Genomic DNA, 18,561 nt, shown 5'->3' with positions numbered 1-18,561 from the left:
CCCAGAGCCTGACGCGGGGCTTGAACTCACAGACCGCGAGATCGTGACCTGGCTGAAGTCGGACGCTTAACCGACTGCGCCACCCAGGCGCCCCTCAGCTAATTAATCTTTTCCAAATCTCTTACTCTGAGCTAATTAATTGTTTACAAATCTCTTACTCCTCAAATATTTGCATATGTTTCCCAATCACAGACATGTAACTGGTTATGAAGTCATCTCTCTGAATAAAAGAAATAGCTCTAATTTAAAAAGTAATAAAACCTTATCAATATTAAAAATGTACTAAGTTTCAACTATATGCAAGGAAATCAGTTGGTTCCAGGGGTCACAAGTCATAAGTAATAAAATGACCTGGTCCTAAAGAAGGTTATAAACTGATAAAAAGGCACACAGATAAAAAGATAATAACAATTTATATAGTAACCAAAGTTGTTTATCACAGTGATTACTAGAAGTGGTTGTATCACTCTGATTGACACCAAATTTCTAAATGGTAACTTTTTAGAAGTTGATAGATTTCTAGTAAATATTAAAAAACATGAAGTATTGGAACATTTATACATTCATGCACCTGATGTGGTTCCTCTTTGCCTAATATAAGACTATTAACTAAATCTTCACTTAATTGAAGTGTATCCTATGAATTCCAGTTAACTAAATCTTCACCTTAAAGTTGCACTGTATCCTATGAATTCTAGTAAACCCTTCTGAGTCTAAGTATAGAAATCTCAGTTGAGCTTGAGATTCCTTGATCAGGCATGACTTTAAAGTATTCCAAAGGGTTGGTACTAAGGATGAATATGAGAATGAGTAAAAGAAATAAAAAATAAAAAATTAGGGAGGGGCACCTGGATAGCTCTGTCAGTTGAGCATCTGATCCGATTTTGGCTCAGGTCATGATCTCACAGTTCATGAGTTTGAGCCCTGCATCGGGCTCTGTGCTGACAGCTCAGAGCCTGGAGCTTCTTCAGACTCTGTGTCTCTCTTTCTCTCTGCCCCTCCCCTGCTCACGCTCTGTCTCTCTCTCTCTCTCAAAAATAAATAAACATTAAAATTTTTTTTTAAAAAATTAGGGAAAGGGTAATAAGAAAGGAGAAAGGAACACTAACAACTACTACTGCTTTAAATAAAAAAATGAAGAACTATAAAATAATAATATAATGGAAAATATGCTTATCAAATATATGCCCATAATCTTTCTTTCCTTCCCTCTAAACAAAGTTGAACTTACTAAAACCATACTTTATTTATTAACATAATTGTCAAAGGGAATTTTCAAGATGATCCTTTCTACCCTGTTCATAAATACATATTAAATGAGGAGTTATTTGAAAGGTGAAATAAGAAATGAAAGGCAAAATTCACAACAATCTAATGTATGATCTTTAGCAAGTTCCACAACCTCTCTTTTTTCCTCCAAGTCATATATTTCTGCCTCTCTAAACTTTGTATCTTACCTCCAGTTAGGGTAACTTCAGTTAGATAGATGTGAAATATTCGGTGATTTCTTTTATAAAGAATCAAATCTGAAAAAAGGAACAGGCTATTAATTTTTATGTAGTCTGGATCACTGCCTAGATCTGATTAAGCTTCAGCTTAGGACAAATGTTAACTTTCAGTGTATCTCAGCTACAACTAATCAATAATGGTCTTATAAATGTGAGGTTCAGAGAGGAGGAAAGCATGTGACAAACCTTCTTGACCAGAGCTACGCAAATCAAACAGGCAATGAACCTGATATACTCACACTTCGTATACTTTTGTGTGGCACATTGATCTTGTTCTGTAGTCTTTCCTTTTGACTGAATAAGAGCATAATAAAAGCCACCCTGGATTAGTTCATCCAGCTCAGTATTCTGTTTCTCATAATATCAGTTGTGCAGTTCTAAGCACATAGTAGGCAATCAATATTTCATTAAACTGTTTTTGAAATAAGCAGGCATGTCTGACTTCTAAAGCATCCCAAATAAAAGCCATAAAATGCTTCCATCAAATGCATGCAAATTTAACTCCTTTTTGAAACTTCATTTCCAGTATACAAAACCTTTTTAACTACTTGTCCACTTATCTTAAGATAGATATTTCTACCCAATGACCCAGTAATTCTACTTTCAGTATATACCTTAGATAACTCTTGCAAATGTGTACAGCATTATACAGTTAGTTACTGCAGCATTTCTTGTAATTGGGGAAAAAAATGAAAGCAACCTATAAATGTCCATGAAGAGGGAGTGGATAAATAAAATGAGCCATATTTGTATAATAAATTATTACATATACAAATGTAGATACATCAACACGGGTAGATATCAAAAGTAATGTTTGATAAAGGGTATAAAACCTAGACATATACTAATATTTATGTAAATTTAAAAACATAAATATATTGTATATTTTATTTTATTTAAATGTTTAGTTTTGAGAGAGACCTAGAGTGAGAGCAGGGGAGGGGCAGAGAGAGAGAGAGAGAGAGATAGACAGACAGACAGACAGACAGAATTTGAAGAAGGCTCCAGGCTCTGAGCTGTCAGCATAGAGCCTGACGCAGGGCTCAGACTCATGAACTGTGAGATTATGACCTGAGCTGAAGTTGGATACTCAACCAATCGCGCCACCCAGATGCCCCCAAAATATTGTATATTTTACTTGAATGCATATTTATGTGTGGAAAAGGATACACATAGTACCTCATGAAAGTAGTTGTCTCCAGGAGGGAGAGCAGAGAATAATACTAGTGAGCGTGGTCAAAGAAGACTTCAACTTCACTATATTTTATTTACTTGGTTTTAAAAAGAACTGGAAACAAATGGGACAAAATATTGACTATTGTAAACTCTTGGAGGTGGAAACATGGATATTTAATATATTATTATTTATAACCTTTATATTTTAAAATTTTCTCATATAAATACATTTTCTTGGGGCACCTGGGTGCTTCAGTTAGTTAAGCACCCAACTTTGGCTCACATCATGATCTCGCAGTTTGTGAGTCTGAGCCCCATGTTGGGCTCTGTGCTGACAGCTCACAGCCTGCAGCCTGCTTCAGATTCTGTGTCTCCTCTCTGCCCCTCCCCTGCTCACACACTGTCTCTCTCTCTCTCTCTCTCTCTCTCTAAAATAAATGAACATTAACACATTTAAATTTTTTTTCTTATAAAACATACAAAGAGAATCATGTAATATTGAGAGAATATACTATAAAATTATTAAAAACAAACAAAAAATAAATACCTCCCTCTATCATCGAGTAGGCTGAGTGACAGGAAGATCGCCTACTCTTTGTTGCTCAAGATCCTAGGAAAAAATTCATATTTACTCTACCCATACACTCCACCATTTATGTGCCCATTCTTTCTAGACAGAAGAATATTAAATAGTCCATTCTAATCAAAGCCCTTCTGACACTTTTTGTAACTTCTTCTCTGACCCATTTCTTTTCTTTTCTTTTAAATGTTTATTTATTTTTTTTGAAGAGAGAGAGAGAGGGAGAGAAAGGGAGAACAGAGGAGGGGCAGAGAGAGGGGCACACAGAATCCTAAGCAGGCTCTAGGCTCTGAGCTGTCAGCACAGAGCCCAATCTGGGGCTCGAACTCACAAACTAGGAGATCATGACCTGAGCCGAAGTTGAATGCTTAACCTACTGAGCCACCCAGGTGCCCCTCTGACCACTTTATTGACATTAATTCTTTCTCAACAAGTGGTGAATAGAAATGCCAAAATTTTTCCACGCACCAAGGTACCATGCTTTTATATTAGTATGATTTTCTCCTTTGTTTCAAATACCTTTCTTGATGGTTACCTCTTTATTTAGGGTGTTTTGGCTGCAGAAGACATTACTAAGCTATGATTTCTGAGAGCCTCTATTTTAAGTATTTTAACATTCAGAATAATCTCATTTAATCCTCATAATAAACCTAGGAAATAAATATTATTACCCCTGTTTGCGCGAATGAGGAAATTGAAACACAGAGATTAAATAACTTGTCCAAAATAATCAGCTATTAAATATAGGAGCCAGAAATTCAAACCTAGCTCTGAATGACTCTAAATGTCTTGCTGTTTCAAAAGCCTCCATAGAGAAAAATTTTACAATGACTTCAAAACCTCTGTCCTGGATCCAATTTTAGCAATTTTAGTAAAACAGTTCAAAATCTAGAGATGTTATTGTTGCATTTGCTTTTGCCACAGTTATTCCTAAAAAAGAGTAAGCTTAAAGATGTTTTGCGGTTATTGCTGTTGTATGTCTGTTGGTTTTATACATAAGGCAGCACTAGCTGATGTTAGAGCTAGAGTACTGGTCCTTAATTAGAGATTTTATCCTCCAGAGGATATTTGGCAATCTCTGGAAACATTTTTGGTTGTCACAACTTTGGAGGTGGGAGGAAGCAGCTGGCATCTAGAAGCCAGGGATACTGCTAAAAGTCCTATAATGTATAGGACAGCCCTCCAAAACAAATGAACTAACCAGCCAAAAACGTCCATAGTGCTGGTTGAGAAACCCTGACCCAGAGGTAAGAATTATGGGCCACATTATAGATGATTTTGGGAAAAAACATGCAAAAATAATAGAATGTATGTTAATTACATTGGAATTAAAATAAAAAAAAACTTTAAAAGATAGAATGTGCGTACTAAAATATAGAGAACTCAAAGGATTTACAAAGCATGCTCTGTACTAACCAGTTACCAGATAAATTTCTAAAACCATAGGAATGACTGACAGAATTTTGACTTGAAATTCTACAACTGGTCTATGGTGAGAAAGTAAATAAAAGCAGTGTCTAGAACTAAGTGTGTAGGTGCCGTGGTCAGTAAAATGGGACATAGGAGTACAGAATAGTAGCTTTTTAAGAGAGCAAGCGCTTTGTTTTTTACCTTGCCTTCACTTGTCCTTCTGATAAAAGTCTCTTATTTTTGCTTTTTCTTCTCTTGAGTTTTCTTCAAATAGCTCCTGTATGGTAAAATAACAGAAATAAGAAAAAGGCATATTAAAAATGAATTTCTTTATAAGCATTTATACCTATATTAAAGAATTTCTGAATTATACAACTCTCAAAACTACTTTGGAATCATCCCAAAGGGGAAAGCATCTCTAATAATAATGGAAAATACTTTATACTTTCTCATGTCACTCATTAAGAATCAATCAACTCATCTAATGATAAGATATAATTGTATTGATTATTCACATTTTAAAAAGGTTTCCTGGCAAAAGCAAATTTTAATGTCTTGAGTGCTCTGTTATAATCAAAGCTTTCCAGAAAAATTCTCTTTCTGATAACTATATACTACAATCACCAAATATCACCATTTGTTATTAAAATAACAATGAAATCTTAGGAATGATCACTTATAAAGGTGGTAAATATATGGATGTATTTTTCCTAATTATCCAAGACTTTTTTCTGTTTCTGTTCAGTTGACTCTTACACTCAGCTTCTTATCTGGTCTCCTTATGTTTATCTCTCACTTGCTAATCACAAACTGGATATTTTTCAGGTCACCTATTGCAGCCACTCAAACCCATCTTCTTGTCTTTAAACTTCTGTTCCTACCTCACCTTCTATATGTCTCAGATAATAGAGCTTTACCTCTTCTGTGCTCTAATTTCTTTATTCTCTCACTTGAAGAGTTATAGACTAGGAAACCCAGGAGACAAATGATATCAGCCTAGGGAAAAACTTTTTCCATTGTGAGCAAAGAAAGACCCTATGACATGGATGGAGCTAGAGAGTATTATGCTAAGTGAAATAAGTCAGTCCGAGAAAGACAAATATCACATGATTTCACTCACATGTGGAATTTAAGAAACAAAACAAATGATCACAGGGGGAAAAAAAAGAGAGAGGCAAACCGAGAAAGACTCTTAACTATATAGAAACAATGGATGGTAACCAGAGGGGAGGTAGGGGGAAGGATTAAATAAGTGATGGGGATTAGGGAGGACACTTATGATGAGCACTGGGTGTTGTATGTAAGTGTTGAATCACTAAATTGTACACCTGAAACTAATATTACACTATGCTAACTGGAATTTAAATAAAAACTAAAAAAAAACCAAAAACCAAAAACTAAAAAAACCCCTTAGATTCTACCTCTCTAGAATTTCTAAAAAACTGAATCTTCTTATAGAAACCAGAAAGACTGCTGACCAACTGGAATATCTGTTCATTTTACTCCTATACCCAATGGGCACCTAAAGTATAGAAAGCAAGAAACAGAAGTGGTCTAATGATTCCTACTTGCCAATCTGCTATATGCATTCAAAAGTACTGGATTAGAAATCAAGGAGTCCTGAACTGAATATAGACTCCATTTGCTCAAAACTTGCTTGGACAGGGTCACCTGGCTGGCTCAGTTGATCAAACATTTGACTCTTGATCTTGGGGCTGTGAGTTCAAGCCCCACTTGGGTGTAGAGCTTACTTTAAAAAAAACTTGCTTGGGCAAATCATATGATATCTCTGAGTTTTGGTTTTTAATTTTTTCTTTTAATTGGTAAAAAGAGGATCATAATGCCTGCTGAGGTTGCCTTACATTACTTTTAAGTATCAAATGAAATGATGTATAAGAAGCATTTTGTAAACTATGAAGTTGCATCCACATTGAGCTATTTTAGGCAATGCAGGATATATGTTACTCTATATTACAATGTTCATTTCAATTACACAAACAGAGGCAAAATACAGACTTCTAAGACCTATTCCAAATTTATTCTATCAGAATCTATAGAGATGAGTCCCAGCCATCTGTACTTTTAACAAGAACACCAAACTTTGAGAAATACTACATATAGTACACCATTCTCATTCATAGTGTATGAGAGTTTACTTCATACTTCAGTGAAAGTTTAACCAGATTTACCATTTGATTTTCTGATCATCTTGAAACCATTTGTTAAAATATAACAAAAATGCTGTGTAGTCACAAAAGAACTAAAATTAAATTGAAAAAAATAACTAATTTAGGTTTTAACTGCAATTTTAATAAATATTTTTAACTTTAAGAAGCAAAGCTTGTTCTTTTTTAACACAGATTGTAAACATAGTTGATTAACCATGAATATAACTCAATTTACAGTAGGAATTAGTATAATTTACATTAACTTTATTTGAATAATATCAAATTTTAAGATATTCAATAGAGGCTGAGTTAAGATAGTATATTGGCTCTTTATATCTCAATTATCACAGTAAAAATGCACGGATATTTTAAAACACATATAAGTATCCATAATGAAATTTACCACATCCGGGTTTATCAATATGTGACTAATGTTGCTTCAGTTAAGCCTTCATATCTAGAGTTAACTAAAATCCAAAAGAACAATTTGGGAGGTCCAATACTTGCCATCTTTATCATTGTAGCCCTGTTCAAAGGGTGAAAGGAGAACAAGGTAGTTGCCTATTTAGGTGAGACAGAGTTGGAGGTATTAACCTGATAGAGTGGAAGAACCAAAGCCAAGATCCAAGATAACCCAAAATAATAAGAAATATAAATACAATAAACAATAAATGAGGGGTGCCTGGGTGACTCAGTCAGTTGAGCTTCCAACTTCAGCTCAGGTCATGGTCTCAGTCTGTGAGTTCGAGTCCCGCATCGGGCTCTGTGCTGACAGCTCGGAGCCTGTACCCTGTTTGAGATCTGTGTCTCCCTCTCTTTCTGCCCCTCCCGCTGCTCGCACTCTGTCTCTCTCTCAAAATAAAATAAATACATAAAAATTAAAAAAAAATAAATGAATAATAGTTCCTAGGGTGAGAGAGTAAAATTATATTGTTAAAGATTATATCTGACTTTAAAGAGGTTAACTTTAATCATCTCTATAATAAAGTAAACATTTCCAGATTTCATCCTAATATGTTAGGAGAGTTAAGTAAGTTATGGATCTTAAGTGCTTAGAGTATGTGCTAATATAACACTAATATATTATTAGAGGCTATATAACCTGGAAGCAACCCAGATATCCATCATCAGAATAATGAATGGGAAATTACAAAATGTTCACATAGTGGAATACTCTACAGCAGTGAAAATGAATGAACTATGGTTACAAGCAGTAATACAGACAAGCAACATTACAATGAATTACAAAAGCAAGTCAAAGAAGAAAAAGCAGTATGATTTACACAGAGTTTGTGCACAACTAAATAACTTTTGTTATTTGCACAACAATAACTATTGTTCAGGGATATAAAAACTATGATAAAATTATAAAGAAAAGCAAGGAAATTACATATAGATTTGAGACAGCAGTTGCCTCTAAGGAGGGAAGGAAAGGAATGTGATCAGGGAAGGGGTACACACGGGAATTTAAAAGGAATGGTAGCTTTCTTAAATTGGGTCACAGATGTTTGCTGTATTGCTTTTGTTTATTCTATACTCATGTTTTACAAATATTTTATACATATTCAATATTTAATGAAAACAATTGAAATTTGATGTCTTTGCTTTCTATATTTCTTTGTAATAAAAGAAGTTTATGATTTTAAGACATTTCAATTCCTTGCTTCAGCAGCAGCAATTATACATATACTTTAAATACTTCTATTACTATGTCTAAAATCAAAAAATAAATTATAAAGCTAACTTTAAGACATAAGATATCCAACAAAAAACCGGGCAAGTTTTGGAATCAACATTAATTCACAACTCATAACAATTTCTTAATCTTCTAAGTGGTTAATCAATCAAAGATACAGGATATGCATTTTTTTAACTTAACATGGATAACAATAACAAACTTCTTAATTGTAAAAATCTTTATATCTTAATTCTAGTAAAACCCCTAGTCTATCCTAAAGATTCCTCTCTTAAGAAGTTCTATGCGATGCAAAACACTTTAAAAACACTTTCTTTAAAGGCTTATTTTATAGGCTATGCACATATAACTAAAAATAACACAAAACGTGGAAATTCTGAAGCTTTAGTGAATTGTTCTGGTCTACATGTGGATTTATTGTAAGAGCTATGTTAATACATATTAAGCATATAGGAAAGAACTTATTTAAAAATAAAGTTCTCAAACAGTGAAATGCAATTGCTTATCTAGCATGGAAAGTGATGAAACAACAATGAAATGTGCCATTTTTTTTTGTCTCTATAAAGGTAAACCTTCATCTGAAACATATAGAAACAGAGCAGGATCAAAAAATAAATATAATCTTTATATAGTTTCACTTATGTAAGTGGTTTCCAAATTGTACTTTCCCCGAAACCATATATTCCCCCCAAAAAGGTTTTTCCAGCATCAAGCATTTATAATTAGGTAACAGTCTGGACCTTATAGGACCATTTTGGTGCACCAGGAAACCATCCTAAAGATAAAAAGACAATAATGTATTCATTATTTTCCCACATATTGAAATTTTAAAGATGAGAAAAAAATTAAAGCCAAACTTATAAAATTCCTCAGAAAGAGAACAATTATCCTAGCTATTTTTTTTTCCAAAGCAGATCTTGGAATTTCCAAGAGTTTTAAATCGAAATGCAGCGATACCGGTAAAGATCCCCCCTTCCTTCCCACAAATCTAGAGATGGCGTCTAATAAATTACCTTTGGATATTTTAATATCGCATATAAAACGCCGACCACTTAGTGGTTCAGTTAACCTGCCACCGATTATATTTTGGAAAGGTTTCATAGTAATTTTCGTAATTTACACCATCTACTGTGAAAAATAAGAATAATCTATTTTGTACGAATTTATACTTCACAGCAGCTTCACCTCTTAAACCTGCGCTTACTTATTTTGTCCTCCCCTTCCTAACTTAAAACTTTAAGGATCATGATCCTTTTTAAAAGTTCAACTGAACCTCACAAATCAAAATTACCAACCCCGCTAATCCCGCAGGCCCTCATTTCATACGGTTATACATATTTTTAAAGTATTTTAAAAGCCCTATACCTTTTCCTTCCTCCGTAAGACTTAAACTCTGAAAACAGAAGTGAGGGGCCAAGGATAGTGTGAAATCTGTGGAAAGAGTTGGGGTGGAAGATTAAGTAGAGTTCAGAGTACAACAAAAGAAAGAACCAGACGGTTAGCCGGAGGACGAAATCCGTTAGGGGCTGGGTTAAGAACACAAGGGGGAGGGGCATAACCTCTAGAATTCGCCGACGCCCCCAAGCGACTGCAGCCCACCCTAACAGCCTCTCTTGGAGGCAGCCATTTTGGCATTATACAAGCTCCGCCCCTCAGTCGCAGACCGCTCCAACCCCCCCATACCCTGCAGGCTTTGCGCGGAAACAGGAAGTGGGACTGCGAATCTGGGAGCTTGGGGAGCAGCAGGTCGGAACCCCTGAACGCTCTCTTATGAAACTCATGTCACTGCTTTGGGCTGTCGCCTCACGAGAAAAGTTGTGGGACCATGTCGAATATGGAGAGTATCCTTTCCCGTCTGAAAAGCTGCTGCCAGGGTTTAGGGAATGGGAGAAGGGCAGGGCCTGGTGACCTTTTAGGTCTAGTTGTGGAAGGATGGGGGCACTGATGCTGGTTGATAGGCGCCTGTAACTTTTGTTTGTTATTGCTGTTGTTTTCCTGGTAGCCGCCTTTATCCAGGAAGCGGGACTGCTTTGGCGAGAGTCAGAGGAGTAGGGGGACTGGCTTGAAATGATTCTTGAGCGTGAACCCTTGTCGTTCAGGGCTGCTGTCACCTGTCCTTTCAGTTACTTTATCTGTTTCTTAGAAATTGAGGGGGAGTTGTATGGAAAAAGGCAGCAGGAGTTTGCTAGAGGTTTAGAGCAGAGGTATAGGTTTTGAATGCAATACGAGGGCAAATAGTTTTTGTGGAATTTCTTCGTTTTTCTGGGTTTAGGTGACTGGTAATGAGGTGAAGTCCTTAATAGCGGCCCCGCAAACTAAATTGAGTGAGTGCTTGTTGTTAATAATTTGATTTAGCACATGAGGAAACTCATAGTTCCCCAAAGCTATAAAAGTTCATCAGTTGCACCTGTGTTTCCACTTAAGCACTAAGGTCAGGTGAGGGTTAGGATACAAGAAGTGTGACACCCTGAATTGAAGGATGAAATCGTTTTTCACAACTGAAATACCATCACAGGATTTTCATTTCTCTGTAATTTCGCCTTCTTCCAGGAGTTGGCATTGTAGAAAATAGAGTAGCTTGGTATTCTGCCACTGAATGAAACTTGGCAAAATGACAACGTGGGTAATTGTTATTGTTTGAAAGCTCATGTTAAAGCTCTTTTGTCTTCATTACTTTGTAAATCTGATAAAAAGGAAGACTTCTGCTGGGAGGATAAAAATATATAAGCCAGACTGAGAATATTGATAACCTATTTTGTGCAGACTGATCAAGATAAACCAAGAATAAAATGATCTATTTCATGAACAGAGTAGATAACAGAAAGGTCCAGTTGTCACTGCAGTTTAAAGGATATGAGTTATGGAAGATGTGTTAGATTGTTTTTAAAAGCAGCATCATAAAGGAAAGAGCACGGGACTATGAGTCAGAAGATGAATTTCTAATCCCAGTTCTGCCTCTTAAGAAGTGAGTTAGGGCAAGTCATAAAGCCTCTGTAAGACAACCTTTACTCATTTGTAAACATACTAACCTGCCAACCTTATAAAGCTACTGTGAAGGTAAAATGAAATGGAAGGGCTTATAAATTGTAAAGTTTTGAACATACAGTTAAGTATTATGAAATAGAGCACAAATTGCTATGTCTTTCCCCAGAACTTAGGGAAGGATTTGAGGTAAAAGCTCTAAAATTGCTTTTGTTTCCGACTCGAATAATGCAAGTTATCTTTGCTCTTCCTAAGCCCACCTTATGTGATTTCCAATAACAAGATAATTAGTTACTATTTTTCTCTACTGAAAAGCATGTATGCCTGACTGTAATTCAAATTAGTAATACTGTTATCAATAGTTTTATACCTAAAATGATCTATTAACTGCCCTTCATTCTATCAAAAGAAGTGTAGAATCCAGACCTTTGCCTTATAGAGGAGTAAAATGACATGGACTCAGGCCTGTCTTCCATAAATAAAAGATTTGAGCTGAAACTTGAGTAACATTTGTCACCTATATAAAATGCAAAAATCTCATTACTACAGTATATAGGAAGACCAAATGTGCTAACAGTTGAATTAGCATGGTAATTGTGACTTCTGTTTTCTGTTAAACACACTGAATTTATCGTGGTGGACTAGATTAACTTTCACTTTAAAGAACTTGATGAATGGCCAGATAATGTGTTGTTGTAAAGATATTTGTTGTTGTAATGTGTTTGTATAGGTGTTTTACAAGTGTAGAACTAAGAGCAATATGTGTGTAATATTAATACAGGTGTTTCAGTAGTGTTTGATTAACTTACAGGAATGAAACAATAGAAGAGAAATTAAGGGATACTTCCTACTCCAAGCTGCCCCATTTTTTTTCCTTCCTTCTCTAAGTTTCTACCCCTTTTCTGGCATTTTGTTGTTTTTGTTGGACTTGGCTCAAGCATGCTTCATATCCAGGAAGCTTTTGATGTCATCTTAATTTCCTAACTCACCATCCTCAACAAACCTAAAAATCTGTGAGCACCAGTTCCTCTTCTGCGCTTGCCTAGAAATCTATGAGCACCAGTTCCTCTTCTGTACTCCTTTCCCCATCTGTTTTCTCCTCCACTTTAGCATTTTTTCCCACTATTGTAATTATAGTTTTACCTATTTATCTCTTACATTGGACTGTGAGTTCCTTGAGGATTGGATCCTTGTCTTTCATCTTTGAATCCTCATTTTCTTGCACAGTATTTGGCTCATAATGGACACAAAATGGGTAAATGACCTTTTGTTAAGAATTAATTATTAACATATATTGAGTCAATACTATGTGCTGAGGAATGCACCCAGCTTTTGATACAGAGGAGTGTAAGACTTATTCCTAACTTCTAGCACCTTTTTAAAATACTTACATGTTTTGAGAGAGAAAGAGTGAGTGGGGGAGGGGAAGAGAAAGAAGGGGAGAGAGAATCCCTAGCAGGCTCCATGCTGTAAGTGCAGAGCCCAACTCAGGGCTGGAACTTATGAACCGTGAGATCAGGACCTGAGCCAAAATGAAGAGTCTGATGCTTAACCTTAAGACAGAGCCATGCAGGAGCCCCTCTACCACCTTTTGATCTGAGTCAGGACCTACATGAGTGGGTATAAATATCAGTACAAGGTAGCCCATGCTAACTGAGGTGAATGCCTGAACGGTGATTCTTGATCGTATGTGTGCTAAACTTGAAACCGTATGTAAGATTTTCTATGTTAGTATTTGCCTTTCCTTGGGGGAAAATATATGTAGCTGACATCTGTTTTTCCAAGGGGTTCCAACCTGAAAAAGGTTGGTAAGTAATGAAGTAGATAATAGTTACTATAGACATTCTGAGAGTAGAGAAAAATAAGTGAACTGGACTGGTATCATTGTCTCCTGTTGTAGTCACCCAGAAAGATGAGACTGTGTTACAGGCAAAGAATACCAGCTGCCTTAAGAATGCCTGTTTGCCATTATGAATGGCTTTATATCCTAAAGCAGAACTAATTACATATCAGAATCTCTTGAGGCTTTTATAGTATTGACAAATGTGTTGTGATATTTTTTGGGCTAAATATTAATAATACCTCAAATGTGCTTTGTAAATATCTTTACCTGACATTGGTCTCATAATTTATGGCCTTGCTAGCTAGTAGAATGTTGTGTCTTACAAGAAGTATTGCATGTAAGGATTACTTATGGCTAATCATTTGAGGCCATTTAAGGACCAATTCTGAGTAATTCACTCCGAAAGCTAAAATGCAAAGAGTCAAATAATGAGTTGTGCTGGATTTGGGTTCCTTATTGTTCTTTTATTCAGTAATTACTGCTCAATTATCTAGCTCTAGGCTTTAGTCTTCACATCTGTAACAAGAGGGAAGTTGACAAGTGATTTTTAGGGTTCCTTTCAATTCTGATGATCTCCCTGTATTTCTGGGATCCCAAACTCTACCTACCAGAAATACACAAGGGATGATCAAAATGCTGGGAGCTGAAAAAGAGGAAAATTGGATTCATAATGCCACGTCTTGTCATCAAATGTATGAATGAATAAACAATCTATGGTATTGGTATTACTGCTTTGTTCTAGAGCAGGCAGGTGCTAGTGGAATATTTTTATTTCCTTCCTCTTACCTCCATTTTTTCCCCCATCCTTTACTTCTGTCTGCCCAAAGGACTACATAATCCTACCGTTAACACTTGGAATCAAATAGCTTTCTGCCTTACTGTGTTTGGATAATTTACTTTTACTTGGTGTTGCTCCACCACCTCAGAGAGGCAGACAGGACGTGAGATTTCTACTATGAAATTCTTCTAGTAAACTGACCATAACAATTTTCTTGAGGTAGCAGATTGAAATCTTAAAGCAAGACTTCATTATGTATGCAAAATGAATATGTTGAACCCTAATGATTCTTATTTATTGAAATTTAAAGCAGTAATATATTAAGACACAGCTGATTTTCATTCCTTGCCTGTCAGCAGTGTAATTGCAAATATATTAACTCACATAGAATGTTTTAAAGAGACAATGGAACTTTTTATTCCCTGAATAACCATATTGTCCAATTAAGATATGTGACTTAGTGAGGTGGTAATGAAAATTTATTGAACACCTATAATGTGCTAAATTTTGTGCTAGGGATTTTGTATATATTATCTTAGACTCTCAAAACAACACTGGAAGACAGGTGGTAGTATCATTTTATAGAAGAGGAAATTAAAGCTAAGAAAGCCACGTTACTTATAAGCACAGTGTAAAGGATCTGGGCTGGACTCCAGTGTGTCTGTTGTGTTCACTTTAACATGGTACCTCCATATACAGCACAATTCAGTTATGTTTGATGGAATCCTAGGGTTATGCAGAGATACTTTTTCTATATAATAACATTCCACTTGAGGTTTTGCTTTAAAAAGAGTTTGAGAGGGGCGCCTGGGTGGCTCAGTTGGTTAAGCGTCCGACTTCGGCTCAGGTCATGATCTCACGGTCCGTGAGTTTGAGCCCCACGTCGGGCTCTATGCTGACAGCTCAGAGCCTGGAGCCTGCTTCAGATTCTGCGTCTCCCTCTCTCTCTGCCCCTCCCCTGCTCATGCCCTGTCTCTCTGTGTCTCAAAAATAAATAAAAACATTAAAAAAAAAAGAAAAACACCAAAATTTATTTAAAAATAAATAAATAAATAAATAAATAAAAAGAGTTTGAGAAACCATGAATCTACACAATTGCTTTAGAGAAGCCTAACCTAGATTGGTCTTGAAGACATATCCTAGTAAAAGATATACCTAGATGAGGTTATGTTTTACATTTTAATTTTGTAGAATTGGAAGGAGGAGAATTACTACTTTCTGAAACTTTGAAATTGAAATGTTGAGATGATTCAATCCCAAGGGCCACACGAGTTTGTTTTTTGTTTTTACATGGATTTAGGCGGTAGGAGGGAAACCTATTGCCATTAATGGAGTTCTTTGAGAACAGTTTCTCAGAGTCAGTGTTATTGTTTATGTTAGCCAAAAAGCAAGCATGGTGGTGTGTCTTAAACCTTATAGGAGTTAAGAGGAACAGGGTAGAAAGGGGAGGAAGAAGGGTAAACTAGGCAAAGGAATTGTATGTAAAGGCAGAGAGGTAACTGGTAGAGGCCAACATCCCTGAAGCACAAGGTGCTGGAGCCTGGGATTACCCAACCTCTAGTTTAGGACCTTCTGCATCATTCTGTACACATTAATAAACACGTTAATAAACGTTACTGTTCAATCTTTTTTTAAACTTTCAGTCCATTAAAAATAGAGTACTTCAGCCATTGTCTTTCCAGTGGGCAAAGAAAAATAAATGCTGTCTTAATAGCAACTACTTTTCCAAATTGAATTTATGATTAGTCAGTAAAGGAGATTATTCTGCCAATGTTGTTTTTCCAAATAGAAAAATACTCCAGGGATTTATAGTCAACTAAAATATCCGAAGTATTGCACAATATGTCAGCTCGTTCATAGCTCAATTTAGTAGTTGAATTGATGCCGTTATTTTCCCTATCAGCAATCAGTTTCCCCCACTCAATACAGAGGATGTTCACTTATTGTAGTATACACAGAGGGTGACTATTTGAATAGCAGACACCTGAATTTAAGGATCTCATACCCTGCCTGTAGAAAGTATCTAGGTGTTAGAGGCAAGGGATGACCCAGGGATGTCTTGATTTCCAGCCTTGGGCAAAAAGATTCATCATCAAGAAAACACTGGTGTTAAAAGTTGCCTGGGTTATGTAGACATATATGAATATATTTGGCAATGATGGCAGTCTAAGATACGTAGTTCTCTGTGGATTCATGTGCTTATATTTATATGTATTTAAAGTGTACTAAAACTATTGGTAATCTTGTCTATCAGAGTATGATGTAAGACTGAAGTTAGGAAATTCATCTCCTTATTCATTTCTGAATGTATAGAACTATTTGGAATAAGAACTGGTAAAAATTCACATGCCCTAAATGTTAGCCTCATGTCAGTTAATGTTTTTTAAATTGAAATTTAAAATTTTTTAAATTGAAAAGAACTTGACTGTAGAATGTGTGTGTGTGTGTGTGTGTGTGTGTGTGTGTAGACACATGCATTTTCTGCTTTTGTGGGACAGAGTTGTTACTCTGAATTTATTAAAATAAGTAATGAAATAATAAGTAATAATTTAGTAATTATTTATATAATTAATAGTCTCATGCTTTATTTTACTGGTCGTTGAATTGCATGAAGTAATTCTCATAGTTAAAATATTCCTCCTGACAACTAAAATTACTTTTTAAATTATTTGAGCTGTTTTAAAACTTAATTTATAAGTACTCAAGGATATAGACTATTTACTAAGCTCCATATGCTTTCAAAAACAAAATATTCCTGATAAGAATTAAAAATAATTTGATTATACAGGAAAATAACTCTTTACATAGAGTGCCTTTCCAAAAAGAAACATTTAAATATTGGCTTATGTCTCCTTAAGTACTTTTATGCTTTTAAAGTGTGAACATTTTATTTTTTTAACCTGATGCTTTTATTTATTTATTTTTTATATTAAATATAATTTATTGTCAAATTGGTTTCTATGTAACACCCAGTGCTCATCCCAACAGGTGACCTCCTCAATGCCCATCACCAACTTTCCCCTCTCCCCCACCCCACCCATCAATCCTCACTTTGTTCTTAGTATTTAAGAGCCTCTTATGGTTTGCCTCCCTCCCACTCTGTAACTTTTTTTTTCCCTTCCCCTCCCCCATGGTCTTCTGTTAAGTTTCTCAAGATCCACATAAGAGTGAAAACATATGGTATCTGTCTTCCTCTGTATGACTTATTTCACTTAGTATAATACCATCCAGTTCCATCCACACTGCTGCAAATGGCCAGATTTCATTCTTCCTCATTGCCAAGTAGTACTTCATTATATATATATATATATATATATATATATATATATATATATATATATATATACACACCACATCTTCTTTATCCATTTGTCAGTTGATGGACATTTAGGCTCTTTCCATAATTTGGCTATTGTTGAAAGTGCTGCTGTAAACATTGGGGTACAAGTGCCCCTATGCATCAGCACTGCTGTATCCCCTAGGTAAATTCCTAGCAGTGCTATTGCTGGGTCATAGGGTAGATCTATTTTTAAATTTTTGAAGAACCTCCACACTGTTTTCCAGAGCAGCTGCACCAGTTTGCATTCCCACCAACAGTGCAAAAGGATTCCCATTTCTCTACATCCTTGCCAGCATCTATAGTCTCTTGATGTGTTCATTTTAGCCACTCTGACCTGTGTGAGGTCGTATCTCAGTGTGGTTTTGATTTGTATTTCCCTCATGAGGAGTGATGTTGAGCATCTTTTCATGTGTCTGTTGGCCATCTGGTTGTCTTTGGAAAAGTGTCTATTCATGTCTTCTGCCCATTTCTTCACTGTGTTATTTGTTTTCCGGGTGTGGAGTTGGTGAGCTCTTTATAGATTTTGGATACTAGCCCTTTGTCCGATGTGTCATTTTCAAGTATCTTTTCTCATTCCATCAGTTGCCTTTTAGTTTTGTTGATTGTTTCCTTTGCAGTGCAGAAGCTTTTTATCTTCATGAGGTCCCAATAGTTCATTTTTGCTTTTTAATTCCCTTGCTTTTGGAGATGTGTCAAGTAAGAAATTGCTGTGGCTGAGGTCAAGGAGGTTTTTTCCTGCTTTCTCCTCTAGGGTTTTAATGGTTTCCTGTCTCACATTCAGGTCCTTCATCCATTTTGAGTTTATTTTTGTGAATGGTGTAAGAAAGTGGTCTAGTTTCATCCTTCTGCATGTTGCTGTCCAGTTCTAGCAGCACCATTTGTTAAAGAGACTGTCTTTTTTTCCATTGGATACTCTTCCCTGCTTGTCAAAGATTAGTTGGTCATACATTTGTGGGTCCAATTATGGGGTCTGTATTCTATTCCATTGGTCTGTGTGTCTGTTTTTGTGCCAATACCATACTGTCTTGATGATTACAGCCTTGTAGTGGAGGCTAAAGTCTGGGATTGTGATGCCTCCTG

General features: G+C 35.8%; 2 protein-coding genes across 3 annotated transcripts in view; one reads left to right on the top strand and one right to left on the bottom strand.

Moving 5' to 3' along the window:
• The window catches only part of TENT5D (terminal nucleotidyltransferase 5D), an 87,192-nt gene extending 77,126 nt beyond the window's left edge, over positions 1–10,066 (bottom strand). For both annotated transcript variants that reach the window (XM_019824025.3, XM_045050978.1), the window contains exons 1-3: positions 9,904–10,066; positions 4,876–4,951; positions 1,458–1,526 (exon numbers count right to left, since the gene is read on the bottom strand). The gene's annotated coding sequence lies outside the window, so the exon portion shown is untranslated. The remainder of the gene's footprint in view (positions 1–1,457; positions 1,527–4,875; positions 4,952–9,903) is intronic.
• The window catches only part of LOC101091427 (charged multivesicular body protein 1a-like), a 158,148-nt gene continuing 149,119 nt past the window's right edge, over positions 9,533–18,561 (top strand). The window contains exons 1-2 of the mRNA XM_045050380.1: positions 9,533–9,649; positions 10,162–10,284. Coding sequence (XP_044906315.1) covers positions 9,533–9,649; positions 10,162–10,284 — 240 coding nt within the window. The remainder of the gene's footprint in view (positions 9,650–10,161; positions 10,285–18,561) is intronic.

This window comes from Felis catus, chromosome X (assembly GCF_018350175.1).
Source record: "Felis catus isolate Fca126 chromosome X, F.catus_Fca126_mat1.0, whole genome shotgun sequence".
Lineage (NCBI taxonomy): Eukaryota > Metazoa > Chordata > Mammalia > Carnivora > Felidae > Felis > Felis catus.
The sequence above is the reverse complement of the archived record's forward strand: the minus strand, read 5'-3'. Positions and strand labels throughout refer to the sequence as shown.